At 37.3% G+C, this 23,687-nt stretch overlaps 1 protein-coding gene and 1 long non-coding RNA gene across 17 annotated transcripts in view; one reads left to right on the plus strand and one right to left on the minus strand.

The window, feature by feature from the left end:
• LOC143885557 (uncharacterized) overlaps positions 1-7,932 on the minus strand; it is a 36,550-nt gene extending 28,618 nt beyond the window's left edge. Inside the window, exons 1-2 of the long non-coding RNA XR_013253466.1 lie at positions 7,787-7,932; positions 7,473-7,517 (exon numbers count right to left, since the gene is read on the minus strand). This is a non-coding gene — a long non-coding RNA (uncharacterized LOC143885557). The remainder of the gene's footprint in view (positions 1-7,472; positions 7,518-7,786) is intronic.
• Positions 7,933-8,563: 631 nt separating this feature from the next.
• Positions 8,564-23,687, plus strand: part of LOC143885559 (uncharacterized) — a 25,565-nt gene continuing 10,441 nt past the window's right edge. For 2 of the 16 annotated variants that reach the window (XR_013253477.1, XR_013253478.1), the window contains exons 1-3: positions 8,564-8,805; positions 9,048-9,158; positions 21,991-22,046. Coding sequence is in view for 3 of the 16 variants with exons in the window: in XM_077389779.1 (XP_077245894.1) it covers positions 22,449-22,468 (20 nt within the window). In the remaining 13 variants the exon portion in view is untranslated. Of the gene's footprint in view, positions 8,806-9,047; positions 9,159-10,007; positions 10,064-10,442; positions 10,484-11,425; positions 11,486-12,596; positions 12,756-13,140; positions 13,208-13,297; positions 14,654-20,472; positions 20,813-21,990; positions 22,047-22,109; positions 22,469-23,687 lie in introns of those variants that run through there. The other 14 variants (XR_013253474.1, XR_013253468.1, XR_013253469.1 and 11 more) reach the window with 14 other exon arrangements.

Genomic DNA, 23,687 nt, shown 5'->3' on the forward strand with positions numbered 1-23,687 from the left:
GTAGCATTTCACAAAGAGAAAAAGGCAATCATTCCATTGTGATGCAAAGGTGTATGTACATATACTATATATATAAAAACAAGGCCCAAAAGTGGCGCCCCAATCTAGGGGAGTATTAAATGAATTTTCACCCACAAGGAAATAGCGTTAGAAATTGTTTTGGGAAGGACACCTATGTTGAAAATATTTTTAATTGCCAAGAATGCCCCTCACACAAAGGTCTAATGTGTTAATCTTGCTTGGGGCAAACTTGCCACACCTACCTTAATTAAAACTTGGAGTGGAAATATCAATTTTTTTGTTTTACAATACATAATAAGAGGGTGGTTTAGAAAAGCTATGGTTTTCACGTTAAATTATAGGCCCCACCACAATCGAAAATTAAAGGTCTCCATCAATATCCCATGAAACCCTTTTTATGACCCATATTAATTAGGTTAATACACTCAGAATCTTAACTATTTAGGGTGAAATTATCCTACATAAAAACCCAAATTTTCAGTTGTTACAATATGTTTTTCAAAGAGACTAACACACCCTTTAAGGACTTAAATGGATAAGTGAATGGCCATGGTGGTGTACCAACATGTTGGGACCCATATGGCAATCAACACAAGAATGAACAAAACAGAGTTCCGAAGCAACAACCTTGACAAGCAACTAAATCCTATCAAAACTTGTTTAAAATATTTTCAAATATTTTTGAAAATATTTTTAACAGATAGCTCTTATTTTTCTCATATTCGTAGAGTATAAGAACATCGAAATCCGATGAGAAACGAAGGAGATATGAATTTTTCAAATGGGACACTGTTTGCTGGAAATCCAGTCTCGGAACTCCGAGAATTGATCCAGGTTCTAAAATTAAAAGCCCTGTTTGGTGTCTCGGAACTCCGAGAATACCTTCGGAGCTCCGAGCACGGAACTTCGATAATATTCTCGGACCTCCGAGCAGTGTATTTGTTCAAACAAAAAATAGCCGTTGTGGCCCAACGGCTAGTTGAGTGTTTGACCCGAAAATAACCGTTTTGCCCCTAAAACGGTCATATTGAGTTGGGACACCATATATACCTATATAATGGGTCTAAAACACTTGATAAACATTGTCCAACTTCAACAAACCTTAGAAAATCATTTGTGAATCATTTTTGGGTAAAAACTAAAAAAGAAGGCCAGGAATCGACACAATAGAGAACAAAAAATGTGACCATTCTTGCTTTCCCAAAGACGACTTAGGCTATGTTTGTTGGATATGTGGGGTTCTTACCAAAGAAATGAGCTGCAATCACATTGAGGAAAGTGGAAATGTTGACAGTGGGAATATCCAGAAACCAGCCCTGGAAAATGTGGTTGCCTCTTAAGGTCAACAATATAACCTTCCTAAAAGGTCGCTGATGGTTTCACTATCCCAAGATAGGAAGGAAGCAAAATTAGTTTCATTCATCAAAGAAGACCATAAATAAAATAACAACTACTCCCAATTTTGTTAAACATTCTCAGGCGGATCAACCACTGTTGACCCCTGAAGATGATAAACAACCTTTGCAGAAAACAAGAAAGTTTTGATGCAGCTTGTGGAGGAACGAGCAGTTTAAACATCTCGAGGAAGCACGTGAGAAACTTCAAGACCAATTTTGAGCTGGTATGAAGGAGTGGTAGTTGGACAAATCCAAATTACTTGATGACATTTGTTTGCTGCAAGCAAATTTGGAAGCTCAAGCTTCCAAACTAGAGCTTCGGAAGATCTTCTTCTTTCCCAATTACAGAAATGCAACCAAGCTCTAGCCCACAGAGAAATTCAATGGAAATGCTACAGCTTCAAGTGTCTAAAACAAAATATGCTAATGACGATGTTGTTGCAGAGTATGAACAAGCAAGATCAATGATAGAAAGTCTGACAGTCCAGAGGGATGAAAAACTGCAGTGCTGAGAGACTCGTTGGCAAGCACACAGAACTTGCTCCTTGACTCGCAAATCAAAAGAAGTTGAACGGAGTTCTCGATGGAAAAGTTGCAAACAGACTTGGATGAATGTCAGAATTAAGACAAACAAATTAATGAGTTGCAAACAGGATTAGAAGATTGTCATTATTCAATGGTTCTACTACGGTCACAAAATGAAGAGGTTTCTTCAAAAGGTAATGAAATCACAAATGGAACCGTGCAATGAAAAAGATAGAAGAATGAAAAGATAGAGGAACAGTTCTTTCTCCTTATTGAACAGTTGGAGAAGAACAGTGCCTTGGTTAAAACCCACTAGGAAGGATCATCACATGAATGAGGAGGCTCACAAAATAATAGTGAAGATAGTGACTGATAAAGTGACTAGTTCTATGCAAGGCCCTCATATTCCTCAGACACAATTGGGGTATTGATCACTGCCATTAAAAAAAAGGGAGCAGATTCGATTTACCCTATTCCAAACCCAAGCTTACTAAAAGCTTACACAAACATATACGTGAAGATGTGGCCATGTGGCAAGCGCTAAAGGGATCCCCCAAATGGGATCACCGCCCTCCTAATGGGATTCTTTACTGTTGCTTTAAGAGGCAATAAGATTAAAGAACAGATTAACCTGACTCGGTTTCAAGTTGATGAAAAGGCTCAAAGTAAGGACTTTATAAGAGTGGCGATGCAACCAAGTAAAAGGGTTATTTGGAGAGAGTTACTACTGAGACAAAGCTAGAAAGTTGGAATAAAAGTTGCATGAGATGCACAAAATACGCAGTCAGTGATTAAGAAGATGACCAAAACCATTTTTATCAAAGACCTTTTATGGAGAAATTGATAAAAAATACACCCGCTGTGATCAAGCCAATGGGGACTTAAGTCAAATTCTTGGTGGGCAAACATAGTTTCCAATGAAACTGGAGAAAATTTGCTGTGGTCTGGCTGGTTTATCTTTGAAAATAAAAAAAATAAAAACCTGTTTAGCAAGTTGATGATTTTTGTTTTCTTAAAAAGAAGGGGAGAACAGGAAATAGGATTGCAAATCCCAAACCCTTGTATTCAAGCAACAATGGAAGGAGTTTTTTTCTGAGAAGCAGAAAGTAGAAAAGTGAAAAAAGAAAAGAAGCCTAAGAAGGCTCTGAATCCTTTGTTTGAGAAGTCTTCCACCGGATGTTGATGTTGCCTAATCCTCTCCTCTGCGTATTAACGGTGATAGCACTGCAGGGACATCTACAACTACATCAGCTCATTAGTCGTGTTAGAATATGACCACTAGGTGAGGAAACTCATTAGTCGTGTTAGAATATGACCAGTAGCTATGACCCATGTATTCATGTAATCTACCCTGAAATTAGTGCTTAATTGCAAAATTGATCCAGTAGCTATGAACTGGTTTGTTATTGATCAGAAATCCATTGATTAAACCCAATTGTTGTGATTTTTGTGCACGCCACTTATAAGGTGGATACAGAGAACTAATAATGACATATGAACCTATAATATGAGTAGGTATTATGAGGATCTTCACAGTGAGTTAAACTAAAAGAAAGAAGGCATTTGATTTTCAGCTAAACTATTGCATGGATCAAGACCGTTTTAATTATAAAAGCAAAGTAACAATGCATTCGAGCCTATTTCTAAATTATAAGCATCATTCATCCCACTATACCCTCGCTCCAACTCAAAATTCAGCAATGAAATTTTGCATCCCACTACCAAGTCAAAGTATCCACCCACAATTCCTAACCTCAATTTCCCGATCCCAAACTCCATTAGTCTGAGTTCATTACTTTAACACCGAAATTAAGCATTGACCTAATGTCTCAAAATCATCAAGACAGATAAAGCAAAAGCATGGACTCCTAGGTTGAAAGGTTAAAGTCTATCTCAGACCAGCATGAGTCCCATGCATTAGTCGTCGCGAGTTGCTGATAATTGGCATATTCGATCCCATTCAACCTCGCGCAACATAAGATCAGCTCCTTCCGATGTGTAATTGCTACTTTCATTTCGATCTTCTTTCCGCTCATCATTCTCCATCACAACAGAGCAATAAAAAGGAGTGCCCTAATCAATCAAGACCCCTCTCTGGCTTTTCCTCTTTCCGGTTGGCATATTCAATCCCATTCAACCTCACGCAACATAAGATCAGCTCCTTCCGACATGTAATTGCTACTTTCACTTCGATCTTCTTTCCGCTCATCGTTCTCCATCACAACAGAACAATAAAAAGGAGTGCCCTAATCAATCAAGACCCCTCTTTGCCCTTTCCTCTTTCCGGATCTCTCAGACGATCATGTAGCTATTCCAAACCCAAGCTTACTAAACTTCCACAAACATATAGGCGAAGATATGGCAAGCCCTAAAGTGATCCCCTAAATGGGATCAAACCGTCTTCCTAATGGGATTCTGTACTGCTGCTTTAAGAGGCAATAAGATTAAAGAACAGATAAACCCGACTCAGTTTCAAGTTGATGAAAAGGCTCAAAGTTAAGGACCTTATAAGAGTGGCGATGCAACCTAGTAAAAGGGTTATTTGGAGAGAGTTACTACCGAGACAAAGCTAGAAAGTTGGAATAAAAGTTGCACGAGATGCACAAAATACGCAGTCAATAATTAAGAAGATGACCAAATCCATTTTTATCAAAGACCTTTTTATGGAGAAATTGATAAAAAAAATACACCCGCTGTGATCATGCCAATGGGGAGTTAAGTCAAATGCTTGGTGGGCAAACATAGTTTCCAATGAAACTGCAGAAAATTTGCTGTGGTCTGGCTGGTTTATCTTTGAAAATAAAAAAAATAAAAACCTGTTTAGCAAGTTGACGATTTTTGTTTTCTTAAAAAAAGAAGGGGAGAACAGGAAATAGGATTGCAAATCGGGTACAGGATTTCTAATCCCAAACCCTCGTACTCAAGCAACAATGGAAGGAGTTTTTTTTTTTCTGAGAAGCAGAAAAGTAGAAAAGTGAAAAAAGAAAAGAAGCCTAAGAAGGCTCTGAATCCTTTGTTTGAGAAGTCTTCCACCGGATGTTGATGTTGCCTAATCCTCTCCTCTGCGTATTAACGGTGATAGCACTGCAGGGACATCTACAACTACATCAGCTCCATCGAGTAATGGAAAACCCGAACCGGTCTTTTGAAGCAGCTGCGGAAATAAGTGGATGCACGCTTGTAAGGAATAGTTGGGTGCGCAATTTGTTAGGGTGCACGCCTAGAAAGAGGAACAATTGATGGTTCTCAAGAGATAATATGGTTAATAAGTGGATTACATTCCATTCAACTTTAAATAAATATCCATCCCACCCTATTCTTAACAAAGGAATGAATTGGCCACGCTAATAATTTGCATCATATAATCAATGGAACACACTGATTCAATAATTAGAAAAGCATAGTGAAAGGAAATAACGGTCTCAAAGCAGGAGGGCACATTTTTAAAAGAACTGCCCCAAAAAGATAAAGTTATCAAAAAACAGGAATTTAGTTCATGGGTACGGCGTGGGAAATTTGAGTATATAGTTCGCCATACTTCCAATCTGTTGTTTACAAATCCTGTTGTAACACCACTTTCGGATAGATCTACTGTTTTAGGTGAGGAAACTCATTAGTCGTGTTAGAATATGACCAGTAGCTATGACCCATGTATTCATGTAATCTACCCTGAAATTAGTGCTTAATTGCAAAATTGATCCAGTAGCTATGAACTGGTTTGTTATTGATCAGAAATCCATTGATTAAACCCAATTGGTGTGATTTTTGTTCACGCCACTTATAAGGTGGATACAGAGAACTAATAATGACATACGAACCTATATTATGAGTAGGTATTATGAGGATCTTCACAGTGAGTTAAACTAAAAGAAAGAAGGCATTTGATTTTCAGCTAAACTATTGCATGGATCAAGACCGTTTTAATTATAAAAGCAAAGTAACAATGCATTCGAGCCTATTTCTAAATTATACGCATCATTCATCCCACTATACCCTCGCTCCAACTCAAAATTCAGCAATGAAATTTTGCATCCCACTACCAAGTCAAAGTATCGACCCACAATTGCTAACCTCAATTTCCCGATCCCAAACTCCATTAATCTGAGTTCATTACTTTAACACCGAAATTAAACATCGACCTAATGTCTCAAAATCATCAAGACAGATAAAGCAAAAGCATAAGCATGGACTCCTAGGTTGAAAGGTTAAAGTTTATCTCAGACCAGCATGAGTCCCATGCATTAGTCATCGCGAGTTGCTGATGATTGGCATAATTGGCATATTCGATCCCATTCAACCTCACGCAACATAAGATCAGCACCTTCCGACGTGTAATTGCTACTTTCATTTCGATCTTCTTTCCGCTCATCGTTCTCCATCACAACAGAGCAATAAAAAGGAGTGCCCTAATCAATCAAGACCCCTCTCTGGCTTTTCCTCTTTCCGGTTGGCATATTCAATCCCATTCAACCTCACGCAACATAAGATCAGCTCCTTCCGACATGTAATTGCTACTTTCACTTCGATCTTCTTTCCGCTCATCGTTCTCCATCACAACAGAACAATAAAAAGGAGTGCCCTAATCAATCAGGACCCCTCTTTGCCCTTTCCTCTTTCCGGATCTCTCAGACGATCATGTAGCTATTCCAAACCCAAGCTTACTAAACTTCCACAAACATATAGGCGAAGATATGGCAAGCCCTAAAGGGATCCCCTAAATGGGATCAAACCGTCCTCCTAATGGGATTCTGTACTGTTGCTTTAAGAGGTAATAAGATTAAAGAACAGATTAACCCGACTCAGTTTCAAGTTGATGAAAAGGCTCAAAGTTAAGGATCTTATAAGAGTGGCGATGCAACCTAGTAAAAGGGTTATTTGGAGAGAGTTACTACCGAGACAAAGCTAGAAAGTTAGAATAAAAGTTGCACGAGATGCACAAATTAAGCAGTCAATAATTAAGAAGATGAAATGATATGGATCAACTGAATTGATGGGCCCCTTCAATATCCACCGTAAATGTGATCAGTGGATTGAAAACGGAATGCTCAGAAAAAGTAGAATGGGGCCCATTTATTTGGATGATGACCCCTAAAATCTCCACCGTACATGTGCTTCTAACCCTTTGATTTGTGGTGGTCCCGTCCAATCTCGATCGTAGATGTGCTTATGCGACAAATGAGATATGACCATGTGACCATCATGATGGGAATCAAAGTAAAGGGGGCACAATTATGTCCCATGTTTAATCTTGATCGGTTGATCACATTAGATAAGGTTATTGATCAATCGTTAGATTGGTCTGTTGCCATGAATGAAGAGAGACACTTCTCTTTTACCCTTACACTTGTCACTGTGAAACTTCATCTCACTCCCTCACTCCTGACATCTTCTGCATCCTTTAGTCCAAACACCATTCTTATCAATCGGTCAAACCATAGCAAGAAAATAAACAAAAAAATCACTAAAATTTAATCAACTCTGAGTCTCACGTGCTAGATGAAGTGGTCACAAAGTATAGTAACAACATACCCCATCTAGGCCATCCTCTTTTACGATTTTTCCGTGGGGTAACACCTGCAATACAATCCACCATAATGAAACCCATAACCAAAAATCAGCCCTATGAATATACCAAAATCCAAGGAAAGAAAGGGTCGGTTCTTGACATTTGAAAGAGAAAAAAAGAGTGATAGAATTGCAGATGAAAACGCAACTGATCCATGACTGATGAAAACAAAATCCAAAACAAAGCCCTACCAAAAAGAAATCGTAACCCTAAAACAGCAAAAAAGAAGAAGGGATTAAGAGCAAAATGCTAAAAAAGAACAAAAACCTATGTGTACCCAAAAAAATTAATCATCTTCTTCTTCGTTCTCTATCTGCTTTGCCTTTCTGTGTTTTTCTCTGACCTCTAGGGATTTTTTTTTTTCCTTGAGTAAGAATAGGGAAGGGTATATGGTAAAAGCTTTTTTTTGGGGGGGGTGGTTTTGCAAAAGAAGTCTTCTACTTTTGTTTTATTTGCAGAAAGAGTCTTTTTGTTTGACAATTTGCAAACAGAGTCGTAAGGTCTGAGAGATCTTTGCAAATCAGGTCATGTCATTGGTTTGTGACCAAAATGCCCATGGTAGATTTCTTTACTTATAAAAAGACCAAAATGTCCTTGTATTTAAAAAGACAAACAACCTTATAAAAAGACAAATATTTCTTATATATATACTAGCATTCTTATACATGAAACGACAAAAATTACGGGCCCTACTCTGTACATGGGCTCGGGTGGAGATCGTTGACCTACCCAATCATAGCATTCTTGGCCTATGCTATGCATAGGTGTAAAAACAATGAGCCCACCCTGTCACAACATATGCTGTAAAATTGTGAGCCCTACTCTATACATAGGCTCTACGCCATAAAAGCGTAATGGAAATTTGTGGGTCCCACCTGATGCATGGGTTTGAGTTGACTTGGTGTGACCTGCCCTATCAAAACATATACGTGGGCATCATGGGTATTTTAGACTTTTTAAAAGACCTGCCCTATCAATACATATACCATTTACCCCTTAGTTGCAATCTCTATCCATTCGTGTATGCATGGGTAAAAGTGTCCTTTAATGTAGCATTGAGACTTGTGACGAACTCTATCTAATACGTGTCCTCTTTCTCTAATACATCAGATATATTTTTATACTTATACTACTTTCTATCTAATACGTCTCTCTTCCCCAATTGTCTCTCTAGCTGAAGGTTGTCGCAGACCCTCTCTCACCGCGTGAAATTCTGTTTCCCACTCGATCTCGATTCTTCTACCCCGAATAGCATTCCACCTATGATTTCAGGCTTGGAAATCCCTCTCAATCGAGGTACGAAAATCCGTGATTCAAGGGTTCAGATCTAAAATTTCACGAAATTTTGGGTTTTGAAAGTTTTTTTTGCTATTTTTTTTGGCATGTGTAGTCTACTGTAGAAAATTCGATCCAGTTGCTTCGGAAATTTATATACTGATTTTGAGGAAAGCCAGAAATTTCTGATTGATAGTTCTAAGGTTCTTGCTCTCTGTTCCTATTTTTTTTTTTATTGGTTTATTTTTGTGTTGTTTTGTCAGCTTTTAGATTTTGAAACTGAGACCGACGAAGGTACAGTCGGTGATACTAAGAAATAAAGGATTTCAGTTCACTTCAGATGGGAGTGGAAGTTTTCTCATTAAAAAAAAAAGGTGTGTAACTTTAAGGTTTGATTCTTATGATTTTACTGTGAACTTACATCTTGCTTCCACACCACAAGTTCGACTATGCCTTATCAAGTGATTTTTAGGTCTCTCACACTATGTGTTGGATCATCTTATATACTGTTTCTTGGATCATGTTGGTTTAGCATGTGTTGTCTTCTCATTTATATTCTAATAGCCGTACATTTACAAATAATCCATCCTAATTTTACACATGTCCAAATGTTATTTCTCCCTTCTCTTTGCAGAAGGTTTTGGGTTTTCAGTTTCTTTTATAATTTTAAAGATTTTTTTTATTCTATGGTGCTCTGTTGCTTGAAAGTCAGTTTGGCTGTTGGACTACTTTTTTGTTCTTTTGAATTATTTCCTTTTGTGTAATATCCGTTTCCCCCCTGGTTTGGTTGGAATTTTTGGTAGTTAGTCGCATTTGTACTTGCAATTTGGTATTCATTTGGTTTACTCTCTGTTTCAGCGAAGAAATTTTGCTTATATGCGTTTCCTAGGGTAACTGATTAATTTTAAATGCAATTCACCTCGATTTTGGGGGCTGATATGGTTTCCTAGAGTAACTGATTGAGGGGTGATTGAGGGGAGACTGGCACATGATATATATATATATATATATATATATATATATATATATATATATATATATATATTTAAATATTACTTGCTCACCAGTCACACTTGGGTAGGCTATATAATACAAGTTGAGCTTTTCTTTACCATTGGCATAACATTTTTTATTGTCCATGATCACTTTATTGATTGGATGGTGATAAAATCCTATTGTGCAATTTTTAATCGTAATTTTGTTTATTCGGAGGTGAATTGCAGCTTCGGAGGATAGATCTGTTTTGCGGAGATAGTGTGGGCTTCATGGACAAATAATTGTAAGTTGAATGCGGTTCTTTTCTGTGCATGGGTTCACTTTCAATCTATATGATTTCCTATTTTATGGACTACTGAGATTATAAATCTCGCACTTCCATCTTTTTTAATGATTACACCTGATTTTTGATTTGTCTGTATTGTTTTCTTTATAGTACTTGCATTTTTTTTCAAAAATTTACTAGCTATCCTTGGTACCAATATTTGTTTTACCTATTGGACTGATAACTGATTTACCTCTCAATGACTGGGCAGACTGGTTGTGTTTTAGAACCAACTGTTTCAATTTAAGTAAGCTTTGTGTCTATTAAATATTTATATTTGCAAGGATTTTGGAAAGCCTTTCTTTGGCTATTGGATTGATTTTCCTTTCAATGGCAGGGTAGTTTGGTTAGATTTTGGATGCAATTGTTTCAACTTGGGTAAGCTCCAACTATTAGATTCTTATATTTGCCTGCATTTTGAGAAATCTTACTTTGTGAATTGGACTGTATTGATCCATCTTTAGTGGCCAACTATCAGCCGAAAACTTGGACTGTCAATTGCTTTCTTTATATTGGAGGAGAAAAATATCTGTCTTATGTTCTTCCCCAACTTTAAAGGCCAAGTTGGGAATTAATCTTTGGGCTTAGGTTTAATTCTAAATACCTTCCAAATGAACTACAAGTGCCAATGAAGTAAATTGTGATGAAGTTTGACATCTTCAGCTCCCACGATATACTAATTTCTAGATCTACATGGTGAAGGCTTTTTGAACTTAATTTTTATTCGTAAGTAACTTCCAATGCAGAAAAGCTCCTACTATGTCTACTGAAATAATAACTTTTACAGACCGGCACAACAAATATTGGTGTATGCTGTTAAGAATGAGTTGAAGATGCAACATTAGCTTAGATTGATGGCCAAGTCATCACACATAAAAATAAAAACATAAATTGAGTTGACATGTCACTCATTTCAAATGTTTAATTTTGACACTTTCCTCGTTGCTCCAATTCTTCCCATCTGTCCATTGTCTCTAAAAGATCTATATTTTCTTCAAATTACTCAAATACTTCGAATACAAGTTGAATCCATTATTTTATATATTTGAACGAATGAATCATTTGCGTTGTTCACTTTGTACATCTTCATATTGCTATGGCAATTCAAGCCATTATTCTGCTACAGTTTTCATCTTTTCCTACAAATGTAGCACTATTTATTATTTATTATCCTCTCTCTAATATCATGTCGTCGTAGTGTCTTACAAAAGTACCATGCTATTCAAGACACTTGGCATGTACATTACTTTGGTATCTAGAACTGGATTTTCCTTGCTCTGGCATACTAATGTTTATGGGAATGTGACTTGATTTTTGTAGGGAAACCGTTTCACTACTTGCAGGATGCACAATGATTCATACTGGCAATAAAAATACTAAGTAATTTCACATCATATCTGCATTGTTCTTAAAATTTGCAATTTCCGGAAAACTGTATATGATTTTAAGACTGATGTATTCGAATTCTTGCTCACAGTGCATAATTGAATCAATAATTACTCATATTTTGATTTTCGGGCTGCTGTATTGAAATTTCTATTCGTAGTGCTTAATTGAATATGGGATTATATATTTTTTGATTATGAATGAGGATATGCGAATAATATGACATGCCCCATTCTTTCTCTCTCTCTCTCTCTCTCTCTCTCTCTCTCTCTCTCTCTCTCTCTCTCTCTCTCTCTCTCTCTCTCTCTCTTCATATATGCTTTCTTCATTAGTACTTGAGATTTGCAAGATAGGGTTGTTGCAAGTTTTTACATGAGGTATATGATTCTTTTTCTCTTATTTTCTTTTCCAACATTTCTTTTCAGTTTTTTTGGGTCTATATGTATTCTTTGTCGCCCCGTGCATCGCACGGGTTTCTTACTAATCCTATATATTATATATATAAAGCGGAATCCTACAAGCTGTGGTGGTGCCACGTGTCAGCCCCTCCTATACACGCTCCTCTATCGACGGAATTGAAATTTTAAGAAGCCTCTTGATCACGTTTTGCCAAATCTCTCAAACGTGGAGATGTTACCCTTTTATTTGTATCCCTGATTTATTTCCACACGTTTTCTCCTACTCCACTAAATTCCTTTTGATTTATATCCCTAATTTACTTCCATAAATATAGCCCAGATTTATTTCCATACGTATCCTACATATTATATTATATTATATTATATTATATTATAAGGAGGAAGGACGGTTTACTATTCACATCTGATGTGGCAGCGCCCCTTCCTCCCTCAGATCTACGTGCCAATTAAATTTCAACATGGCATTTACAATTTAGAAAAATAAAACAAAACATTCTAAAGGTGACATTTAAACCATTCCGTTTCCATGCCGACGTTTCATTTCCATAGTACAAAAATTCTCCTTTTTTAGTAATTGTAATCGATTCATTCTCTTACCAAATATAACCTTTCTTGACACTATAAATACTCCCTAATTTTGCAATTAGTAGAGTCGTTTCTGTATTTAAATTGAGTTAAATCTGCAGTTATTATGGAAAAGGAAACGATCAAATGCTTGATATCATCCCTTCATTCATTACCATATACATCAAACCACTCTCTCCAAAGAAAAGAGCCCTCTCTCCTCTGTATGGTTCTCATCCGCGTCCTCTCCCACTCATGAGCTCTCAAAACCGGTAACAACAGTGAGTAGTCTTCTTCTCCTATCAGCAATAAAAACCACTTCTCACAGAAATTGAATTCTCTTTCAGGAATGTTGTTCTTATGTTTATGATACGAAGTGGTTTGGTGAGTGGTTTCTTTCTAGCTGAGAAATTCCTTCAGATATAATAGTTGAGAGTTGGGTTCTCTCTATTGATCTATACATATAAGAGCCCATGAAAAAAAATGGCTTGGTGTTTGATTTTGTTTTGTTAATATTTTAATATGTGGATGTTTTTCCACCAATTATTAGATGGTAATTCTTTTGGTTAACAGAATATCCACGGGAAGAGAATCTGATGGTTTATTTGAGTTCCTCTATCTTTTTGTTACCTCTCTCAATTGACTAACCATTATTCTTTCTTGCAGGTTTCAACATTCCAATGTTGGAGAGCACTCCTTAGCCGTAGGGGTTCGACCCATATGCCATTTTCAGGTACATTATTTACATCATTTGATCATATTTGGTTCGACCATTAGTGGGAATTTTCTAAAGCTTCATGATTTTCATTATTTACATCCAAAGCATCTCAATTGGTTCGACGTCACAAGTAGTTGAATGCCTTTGCCCAAAATCTGATGCGGTAGAGGAAGGTAACGATTTTCATTATTTGAAGACAGCTTCTCAATTGGTTTTATTGGGGCCATATATTGATCAGAAAGGGGGAGCTGGATAGGTGTGGATATGTGTTTGCAAGAAGTGGATGCTTCTGCTCTTGGGCTACAAGGTATGCAAATTAGGGGGTGCAACTCGTGTCGGGTTGGATCGGGTTGAGGCCAACCCGAGCCAATCCGAGGAACCCATTTTTCCAACCCAACCCGATTTCCAACCTGGCTGGACCCAACCCGACACAACCCGATTTGCAATTGGGTCAACCCAACCCAACCCGATTTTCAATTCATGCACATGTTTTTTGTGGGCCCCACTGTTTTTTTTTTGCTCACATTCCTACACAGGCATCCACCATATAAAAACTCTTTGTAACTGAACGAAAGGATAAATTTATGTTGAAATTTAAGCACATTTCTAGCTTCAATGGGAAATGAGTTCGGTTGAAATCGGGTTTTAAGCACATTTAAGCACATATCGGAATTGGAAATCGGGTTTCGGGTCGGGTCGGGTTGCTCCCCCAACCCGACCCAACCCGATTTCCAATTCGGGTTGATTTTTCCCAACCCAACCCAACCCAAATTCGCAGAAACGTTTGCCATGTGTCACCCCGTCGAATTTCAAAAGTCACTATCTACGTGGGAATTTTAAAAGTCACTTTCATATCTATCTAAATGAAAAATTGCACCCGAATTGTTTACTCAGATTTCGTATCCCACATGTACTAGAATCCCCTTCTTTAAAGACTTTTCCTAAAAAATAAAGATATTTTCATTAACTGACTTTTGCGGAAAGGAATTCTCAAGTTTTCATTGCAGGAATGAGGAAGACGAAGCCAAAGAGAGGTAAGTTTTTTTTTTTTTTTTTTTTTTTAAATTTCCTTGATTTTGTTTGAGATGATGCCAACCTTTTTGGGTTTTACTTTTTTATTCAAGTTTTTCCTGAGATTTAGTGTTGGCTTCAACCAATTTTTCAGTTTCTCCCTCTTATTTCGTTAAGGTTATTTCCTAGATTTAGTTTGGGTTTCTCATGTTTTTTTCCTAGATTACGTTAGTTTTTTTTTTCCTAGTTTTTTTTTATTTTGTTTGGGTATGATTAATCATAGATTTCCATCTAGTGGTTTGTTTTTTTGAATTGGGGTTTTCTTTAGACCTGGCAAACGGGTAACCCGCGCGGGTACGGGTAAGAAATACTGGCGCGGGTACGGGTAGCCTTTCATGAACCTGGAACCCACTCGGGCAGGTATGGGTATACCCGCGGGTAACCCGGCAAATTTAAAGAAGAAATTATATATATATATATATATATATATATATGTATTTACCAAAAGAAATTATATGATGAATGGGTGTATGAACACATAAAGGTGGTACGATGGATGTACAAGCCTTGATATTTAATCCAACAACAGCTTCTTAACAAGTCAGCTGCTGTTGGATCAAATATCAAGGATGGGATGATGAGTACATGTTTATACGCCCATTCATCATACAATATTTCATTTACTTTAACAAGTGTTTGTTTTGGTACAACCAAAGATACCAGTCACATGGTCTGATTGCTTTGACTTGTTTTGTTGGCCCACCCACATAGTCTATTTTTTACTGTTTAGTGTTTAGGCCTTAAGAATAAAAAGTTGAAAACCGAATGGCGGGTAACCCACGGGCATCAACGCCTGACCCCACCCGCGGGTCACAGGTACGAGTTGAGTGCGGGTATTTTTTTTCACGGGTAATAAAATTGGTACCCGTGTTATAAATGAGGAGACTAACATTAAAACTCACCTTTGGCCAATCTAGACGGTCACATTGTCATAGGCCCACCTTGGCCTGGAACCATCCAAAAGCACATAGAACCAATGACCCTAACCATCTAATTAAGACCGTACAAATGGATGATCAACAAAAGAAAAAGAAGGAAAGATCCATATTTAGTTGAAAAAAGTACATTTTTGGCTAGGCAATTTTGCGGAAACCCATTTCGCAGTGGCTTTTGCATATGAGAAACTCTAATTACTGCAAATTGTACTTTCAAAAGTTGGTTGAAAGTAGGGGTGGACATGGTTCCGGTTCGAACCGAGGAACCGAACCGAACCGGCACATTTGGTTCGGTTCGGTTCCGGTTCAAAAATCCAGGAACCGGTGAAAATTCGGTTCGGTTCTGGGTTTGGGATCCCGGAACCGAGAATCGAACCGAGAACCAAATTGGTTTAATGAGGGCCTGTTTGCTTTGGATATGTGGGCCTCACTGTATTTTTTTTAAGGTGTGCTTGCATGTAGCGTAAATACCATATAAAAGAGCATTCTTTTTTATCAAGATACTGATAACAGCTTAAGGATAAAGGATCATCCAACAATGATTAACAGGAAAGTTGAATAGGGCGGTTCTTCCTAGGGAAATGATATTTCCAACCCTTTTTGTTTTTCCTTTTTTTCCCTAGAAATGAATACACGTTCATGGCATTGGGCTACTCTTTTTCTGAAAAAAATAGTGATTTTCAGGAAAAGACAAACAAAAGGTGATGGAACTTCTGAGAGAGAGGGGTCTCTCTTTATGTCTTGTTTCCTCCCATTGGTGGATTGGTGTAATACATGGGACCAATTCCAATGCAGGGTGGGTCACCTTGCTCCCTCCAATAGTAATGTACGTCTTGGATGGTTAGTGAAGGGTGGCCCACTTGAGATTTAGCGTTAATTGAAATCGATTGGGTCCGCCCACGCTGATAGGATTCGCCTATAAAAGAGATCAACGGTAACGATCTATTTTTAAGTCCCATACATTTATGTGCAATCAAGACCGTTGATCTTGTAGAACATCGTGCCCACATGATCTTGTTCTCATGCCAAGTAAGCACCCCTTGTATACGAAAATCAATGTTCTAGATTTTGTTGGTGGAGCCTTAAGCAAGGCATGATTGATCAAGGGCCTACAATCATCCAGTTAAGGTGTTTGGATCAACGGATCAGATTGTTTTCATTGGTACAAGGAATGGGAACCACTTATCTTCAATCGATATCACCTATCATTTTAAATGGCCCCTACTGCCTCTACCAATGGGAATGTACGGATGCATAGTCAATGCAAACCATCTCTTATGGTCCTTCCTGACCGAACCGAACCGATTATATATGGTTCTGGTTCGGTTCGGTTCCACACATATATGGTTCGGTTCTGGTTCCAATTTCAGGGAACCGATTATACATAGTTCGGTTCTGGGTTTAGCCCAAAACCGAACCGAACCGAACCATGTCCACCCTTAGTTGAAAGTCTAGCAAAACTATCCAAAATTCTGCAATTTCGAAATTAAGGAAACTATCCATATTCCATAATTTGAGGCCTATATATCGGACTCAAATCAATACAATTAGATATATAAGAAAATTCCATGAATCCGTGTACAATAAAATTCAGAACGTTGTATAAGAGGATCCATTGTATGAGAGCATTCCTTTGTCCTTCCAAGAGAGAGTTCCTGCGTTCTTGTGGAGCAGAGTTAAATAAGCCCATATTTAGTTATATCTATAAGTGTGCGTTGGGCAACAATTCTAATTCTACTTCTTGATTTTGATATCAATTCTTGATATTGTTTTTAATTCTGATTGTGATTTTAAAAAACCGAATCACGTTTGGTAACTCACATAAAAAAAAAATCAATTTGTAACAACTCCTATATCAAGATAGCAGATTTCAGCTGCCATCAACCATGAAAAGTGAAGGTAAAAAGGCTCACTTGCTGGATATTAATTAAAACCCTGACAAAGTTTTTAATCTATACTCAAAAGAAGTTTAACACAAAGGTCTCTAGAAGACTTTAATTATGAGAATGTAGAACAGGCCTTATCTCAAACACCTTGAGTGCATGCATGAGAGAGCCAGTCACCACACGAACACAAGTTTCTCCTGCTTCTGAAGGCCAGGTCGATTTGGCTCTGAGTCGGAGGAAACGGGCCTGATTCTTTATGGCTCTGTTCACATCTTTTCCCCGGAAAGGAAAGGAAAGGATTTCTAGGTGACATGGCAGAAGGAAAAGGAATCCAGGGAAACTGTCAAGGAAAAGGTTTCGTTTTCCTTGGAAAGCCTCTTTTCGATATATTTAATCAGAAACTAAATCTCCAGTAACAGGGAAAAAGTCAATTTCCATGTCATTTTCAGCTTTTAAATAAGAAGTTCCACATCTGATAATATTTTTCCCTGGAAAAGAAGTGAACACAAAAATTCTGTCTTGTCAAGGTCTTGTCAGGGAAAAAAAAGGCTGTTTTTCAGGAAAAACAGCACCAGGGAAAAGAAGTGAACAGAGCCTATGAGAGAGAGAGAGAGGGCGGTGAAGAGCCTTAGATGGAATCAGATGTAGCCAAAAAAATTTGTTAAATTCACATTGGATAGATAGAATGGTGGGCACAATGATGGATTTTCTATGTTCAATTACATGTCTATCTGGTCAGTTTTATTCAATTAGGCTTAATTCAATAAAGAATGAAAGCATTCTAGAGTTAGGATCACAATCTTTTAGCTATTCATGATCACATACCATCATGCAATCACAAATGGCATTAGAACAATTTAGTATGAATGCCCGCATCACTATACCATCACGAGGACGAATAAATAGTTATTTTGATTTTGAAGTTTATTCATGGAACCCATATTTTTAAGTAGAGACTAAGTCATAAAATCCTGCACAGCCGATGCAGTTTGATTCCATATTCATGCCTCAACTCAATCGATAAGTCACTTTTATTACCATTTGATTCTTACATTACTTTCTTGCGATCAATTACTTCATTTTCGCCATTGATTAGTAAAATCCCAGAAGCTAAGCTAGGGACTAATATTTTCACTATAGCTGTAGAAAACTGCATTTACAGAAGAAAACCCCATAAATTAAGGGTGCAACTCGGGTCGGGTTGGGTCGGGTTGAGGCCAACCCGAACCCAACCCGAGCAACCATTTACTCAACCCGACCCGACCTGAGGAATCCGCTTTGCCAACCCGAACCCGAACCCGAGTTCAACCTGACCCAACCCGAGATTTTAAGCTTAAAAAATAAAAAAAGTATTAAATATATCGGGTTGAACTCGGGTTGGGTTGCCCAAGCCCTCAACCCCAACTCGAAAACCCAACCTGTACCTGCCCTGAACTCAACCCAACTCGACTTTTTTCCGGGTTTTGAGCCTGCCTGAGTTGCACCCCTACCATAAATGTAAATAATCACACTGATAATATGTACTATACTGAATAGCTATACTTAAAATGTTATTAGTATGGATGATCACACTGAAAAATTATAGTAGTGTGGACACCTGAGTATTTTATAAAGTGCGGATAGACTCACTGGGAAAAGCTAAGTTAGTGAGGATAACTATCATATGTTCTAGTGTGGATAACTACAACGAAAATATGTCTTAGGTGTGAACCTCCACGCTAAGAAAACCATACTAGATAAGGTATGGATATCCACCCTTGTTTTTCAAAATGAACCGTACAGCCCACACCATAGGATGCTCCAAAATGTCCATTTGATGGGCCACACCGTCAATAGGTTGTGTCCCAAAAAATCATTTCCACTGGATGATCCTAGCCTTTGATCAAATGAGAAACTGCATATTATGGAAACCTCTATAGATCGGAGGGTTGCGATCATACTATGGAAATGATTTTGGAGCACGACCTAGTTACGTTGCGGCCTATCAAATGGACAGCTCAGAACATCCTATGGTATGGACCGTGCACTTCATTTTGAAAAATATGGGTGGGACCTACAATTGGGCCTTAATGTTACTGCAGGACCCACACCATAGGATGATCCAAGCCGTCCATTTGATGGGTCACAACAAAAATAGGTTGTACCCCATAATCATTTCCATAGGATGATCGCAACCCTCCACTCTATAGAGGTTTTCATAATATGCCGTTTTTGTTTAGATCGGAGGGCTAGGGTTATCCTATGGAAATGATATTTTGAGGCGCAACCTATTTACGTTGTGGTCCTTCAAATGGACGGTTTGGATCGTCCTATGGTGTGGGCATACAGATCATTTTTAAAAATATGGGTGGGGCCTACCTTGTTCAAAGATCTCCACAAATTAATTGTTGTCTGTTGAGCCGAAGGCCGGTTGGAGTGGTGTCGTACCGGCTGTGGAGTAGAAGGGGGAGGGGGTATATCACTGCCCTATTGATTTGAAAATAACTTTAAGTGAAGATGCATGCATAAATTACTTCCCATAATAAGGACACTTTCGAAGTTATATTCCAGATAATACCTCCTTTCTTTTTGGCTAATGACAACGGCACTACCATATTTTATTAGTTGCACAAGAGGTGTCAACCAAGAAACTGTATGCGAAGATCAAAACCCAAACCTTGAAAATTTATTACAATTAATAATGGACTCCAACTAACTTCTCTACAGAGCAGTATTTCGAAAGACAAAGATAAATGACAGGTTATCTCTATAATGATATCCCTAAACAACTACACTCAGAAATGGTTAAACTAAAACAATCTTATGATAAATGAGACAACACAAGGGTTACCACTTCATTTGGTTTTCTACTCTCCCTGGGTCATTATTGTGCAAGGAATGAATTATGTTTCAAGCAAGTGCATAACTACTTAAACCCAAACGAGAATCTAAGCATGTATGAGACAATTCTTTCACCTACTATCACACATCAACCAACTATTTCCCCAAAAATAATCGAACCTGAATACCTTTTCTTATGCTACAAAACCATCCTCTATCAGCTACAGATCAGATTTTCTTTTGACATTTATGTCTTTTAAAACATCATCTCGTAATTCTTCATGAAACCTGCTCAGCTATTATTTACACAACTATGTATCGGAGATACCTTAGCTACTTAAAGGCCTTAGTGCAAAAGGTATAAGATAGAAGAATAATGGAATGAGACTCTAATTCGGAGTGCAAGGCACACAAAAAAATAAAAAAATAAAATAAAAAAATAAATTTATAAATGTCAGCACAAAAGGACAACATTTATAAAAAAATTTCCAAACCAGAAGTTTTTTTTCATTTTTTTTCATTTTCCGAAAAATCGCATTTAACACGTCGATCTCTTTCTCTCCCTCTGTTTTTACCGTTTACCCCTCAGTTGCAATCTCTATCCATTCGTGTATGCATGGGTAAAAGTGTCCTTTAATGTAGCAGCGAGACTTGGGACGAACTCTATCAATACGCGTCCTCTCTCTCTCTCTACTACGTCTCTCTTCCCCAATTGTCTCTCTGGCTGAACGTTGTCGCAGACCCTCTCTCACTGCGCGAAAGGCCGTTTCCCACTCGATCTCGATTCTTCTACCCCTAATAGCATTCCACCTCCGATTTCAGGCTTGGAAATCCCTCTCAATCGAGGCTTGGATCATCTTATATACTGTTTCTTGCTTTCAAAGTAGAGAGGGCTGGGCTACTTATTTGTAAATAATATTATTTTATGTTAATTGCATTTTGTAAATAGAGGCGTTAATGAGGCCACTTTCTAAGCCATTGACTATATCTTTTCTAAGACTGTTTGGGCATTTGTCGGATTAATTTTAGGATTTATTTGGAGGTTATTTTAGGAATGTATGAAGACCTCATTCTATTGTACACACATTCATGCTTTAATAGCAAATCCATTATGATGCCTTAATTCATATAATCTTTCACATTTTACTCACCAAATACTATCAATATAATGAATATGCTTCCTCCAAGCCATCAATGTACTGGCGGTGTTCTGGGCAAATACTTGCATCTGCTACCCGCCATTTGTATGATGAAATGCCTGAGTGAGATGAAATGATATGGACGACTATAATTACTGTGTATATAATCTCAGGGGTTCAAATGGTTTGCTTCTTACATGCACTTCATCTAACTTATTGTTTGTTTTGCCTTTGATTTGAGTTTCGATGATGGAATTTTGCGAGACTCAATAGTTTTTTGGGAGTTATGTGTATTGTAAAGGGTTTCACTCTCTTTCAATGTTGGTTTCTAATAGCATGTGTTGTCTTCTCATTTATATTCTAATAGCCGTACATTTACAAATAATCCATCCTAATTTTACACATGTCCAAATGTTATTTCTCCCTTCTCTTTGCAGAAGGTTTTGGGTTTTCAGTTTCTTTTGTAATTTTAAATTTTTTTTTTATTCCATGGTGCTCTGTTGCTTGAAAGTCAGTTTGGCTGTTGGAATACTTTTTTGTTCGTTTGAATTATTTCCTTTTGTGTAATATCCGTTTCCCCCCTGGTTTGGTTGGAATTTTTGGTAGTTAGTCGCATTTGTACTTGGAATTTGGTATTTATTTGGTTTACTCTCTGTTTCAGCAAAGAAATTTTGCTTTTATGCGTTACTCTCTTCTCCATTTTGGGGGCTGATATGGTTTCCTAGAGTAACTGATTGAGGGGAGACTGGCACAAAATATTTTATTTTTTTTAAATAATACTTGCTCACCAGTCACACTTGAGTAGGCTATATAATACCAGTTGAGCTTTTCTTTACCATTGGCATAACATTTTTTATTGTCCATGATCATTTTATTGATTGGATGGTGATAAAATCTTATTGTGCAATTTTTAATCTTAATTTTGTTTATTCGGAGGTGAATTGCAGCTTAGGAGGATAGATCTGTTTTGCGGAGATAGTGTGGGCTTCATGGACAAATAATTGTAAGTTGAATGCGGTTCTTTTCTGTGCATGGGTTCACTTTCAATCTATATGATTTCCTATTTTATGGACTAATGAGATTATATATTGCGTACTTGCATCTTTTTTAATGATTACACCTGATTTTGGATTTGTCTGTATTGTTTTCTATATACTACTTGCATTTTTTTTCAAAAATTTACTAGCTTTATCCTTTGTACCAATATTTGTTTTACCTATTGGACTGATAACTGATTTACCTCTCAATGACTGGGCAGACTGGCTGTGTTTTAGAACCAATTGTTTCAATTTAAGTAAGCTTTGTGTCTATTAAATATTGATATTTGCAAGGATTTTGGAAAGCCTTCCTTTGGCTATTGGATTGATTTTCCTTTCAATGGCAGGGTAGTTTGGTTAGATTTTGGATGCAATTGTTTCAACTTGGGTAAGCTCCAACTATTAGATTCTTATATTTGCCTGCATTTTGAGAAATCTTACTTTGTGAATTGGACTGTGTTGATCCATCTTTAGTGGCCAACTATCAGCCAAAAACTTGGACTGTCAATTGCTTTCTTTATATTGGAGGAGAAAAATATCTGTCTTATGTTCTTCCCCAACTTTAAAGGCCAAGTTGGGAATTAATCTTTGGGCTTAGGTTTGATTCTAAATATCTTCCAAATGAACTACAAGTGCCAATATCTGCCAAATGAACTACAAGTGCCAATGAAGTAAATTGTGATGAAGTTGGACATCTTCAGCTCCCACGATATACTATGATTTCCTAACTTCTAGATGTACATGGTGAAGGCTTTTTTGAACTTAATTTTTATTCGTAAGTAACTTCCAATGCAGAAAAGCTCCTACTATGTCTACTGAAATAATAACTTCTACAGACCGGCACAACAAATATTGGTGTATGCTGTTAAGAATGAGTTGAAGATGCAACATTAGCTTGGATTGATGGTCAAGTCATCACACATAAAAATAAAAACATAAATTGAGTTGACATGTCACTCATTTCAAATGTTTAATTTTGACACTTTGCTCTTTGCTCCAATTCTTCCCATCTGTCCATTGTCTCTAAAAAATCTATATTTTCTTCAAATTACTCAAATACTTCGAATACAAGTTGAATCCATTATTTTATATATTTGAACGAATGAATAATTTGCGTTGTTCACTTTGTACATCTTCATATTGCTATGGCAATTCAAGCCATTTTTCTGCTAGAGTTTTCATCCTTTCCTACAAATGTAGCACTATTTATTATTTATTATCCTCTCTCTAATATCATGTCGTCGTAGTGTCTTACAAAAGTACCATGCTATTCAAGACACTTGGCATGTACATTACTTTGGTATCTAGAACTGGATTTTCCTTGCTCTGGCATACTAATGTTTATGGGAATGTGACTTGATTTTTGTAGCGAAACTGTTTCACTACTTGCAGGATGCACAATGCTTCATACTGGCAATAACAATACTAAGTAATTTCACATCATATCTGCATCGTTCTTAAAATATGCAATTTCCGGAAAACTGTATATGATTTTAAGACTGATGTATTCGAATTCTTGCTCACAGTGCATAATTGAATCAATAATTACTCATATTTTGATTTTCGGGCTGCTGTATTGAAATTTCTATTCGTAGTGCTTAATTGAA

The sequence above is a fragment of the Tasmannia lanceolata genome, unplaced genomic scaffold (assembly GCF_043159265.1).
Source record: "Tasmannia lanceolata isolate RefF3 unplaced genomic scaffold, GAP_Taslan_0.1 ptg000008l, whole genome shotgun sequence".
In the NCBI taxonomy this organism is placed as follows: Eukaryota; Viridiplantae; Streptophyta; class Magnoliopsida; order Canellales; family Winteraceae; genus Tasmannia; species Tasmannia lanceolata.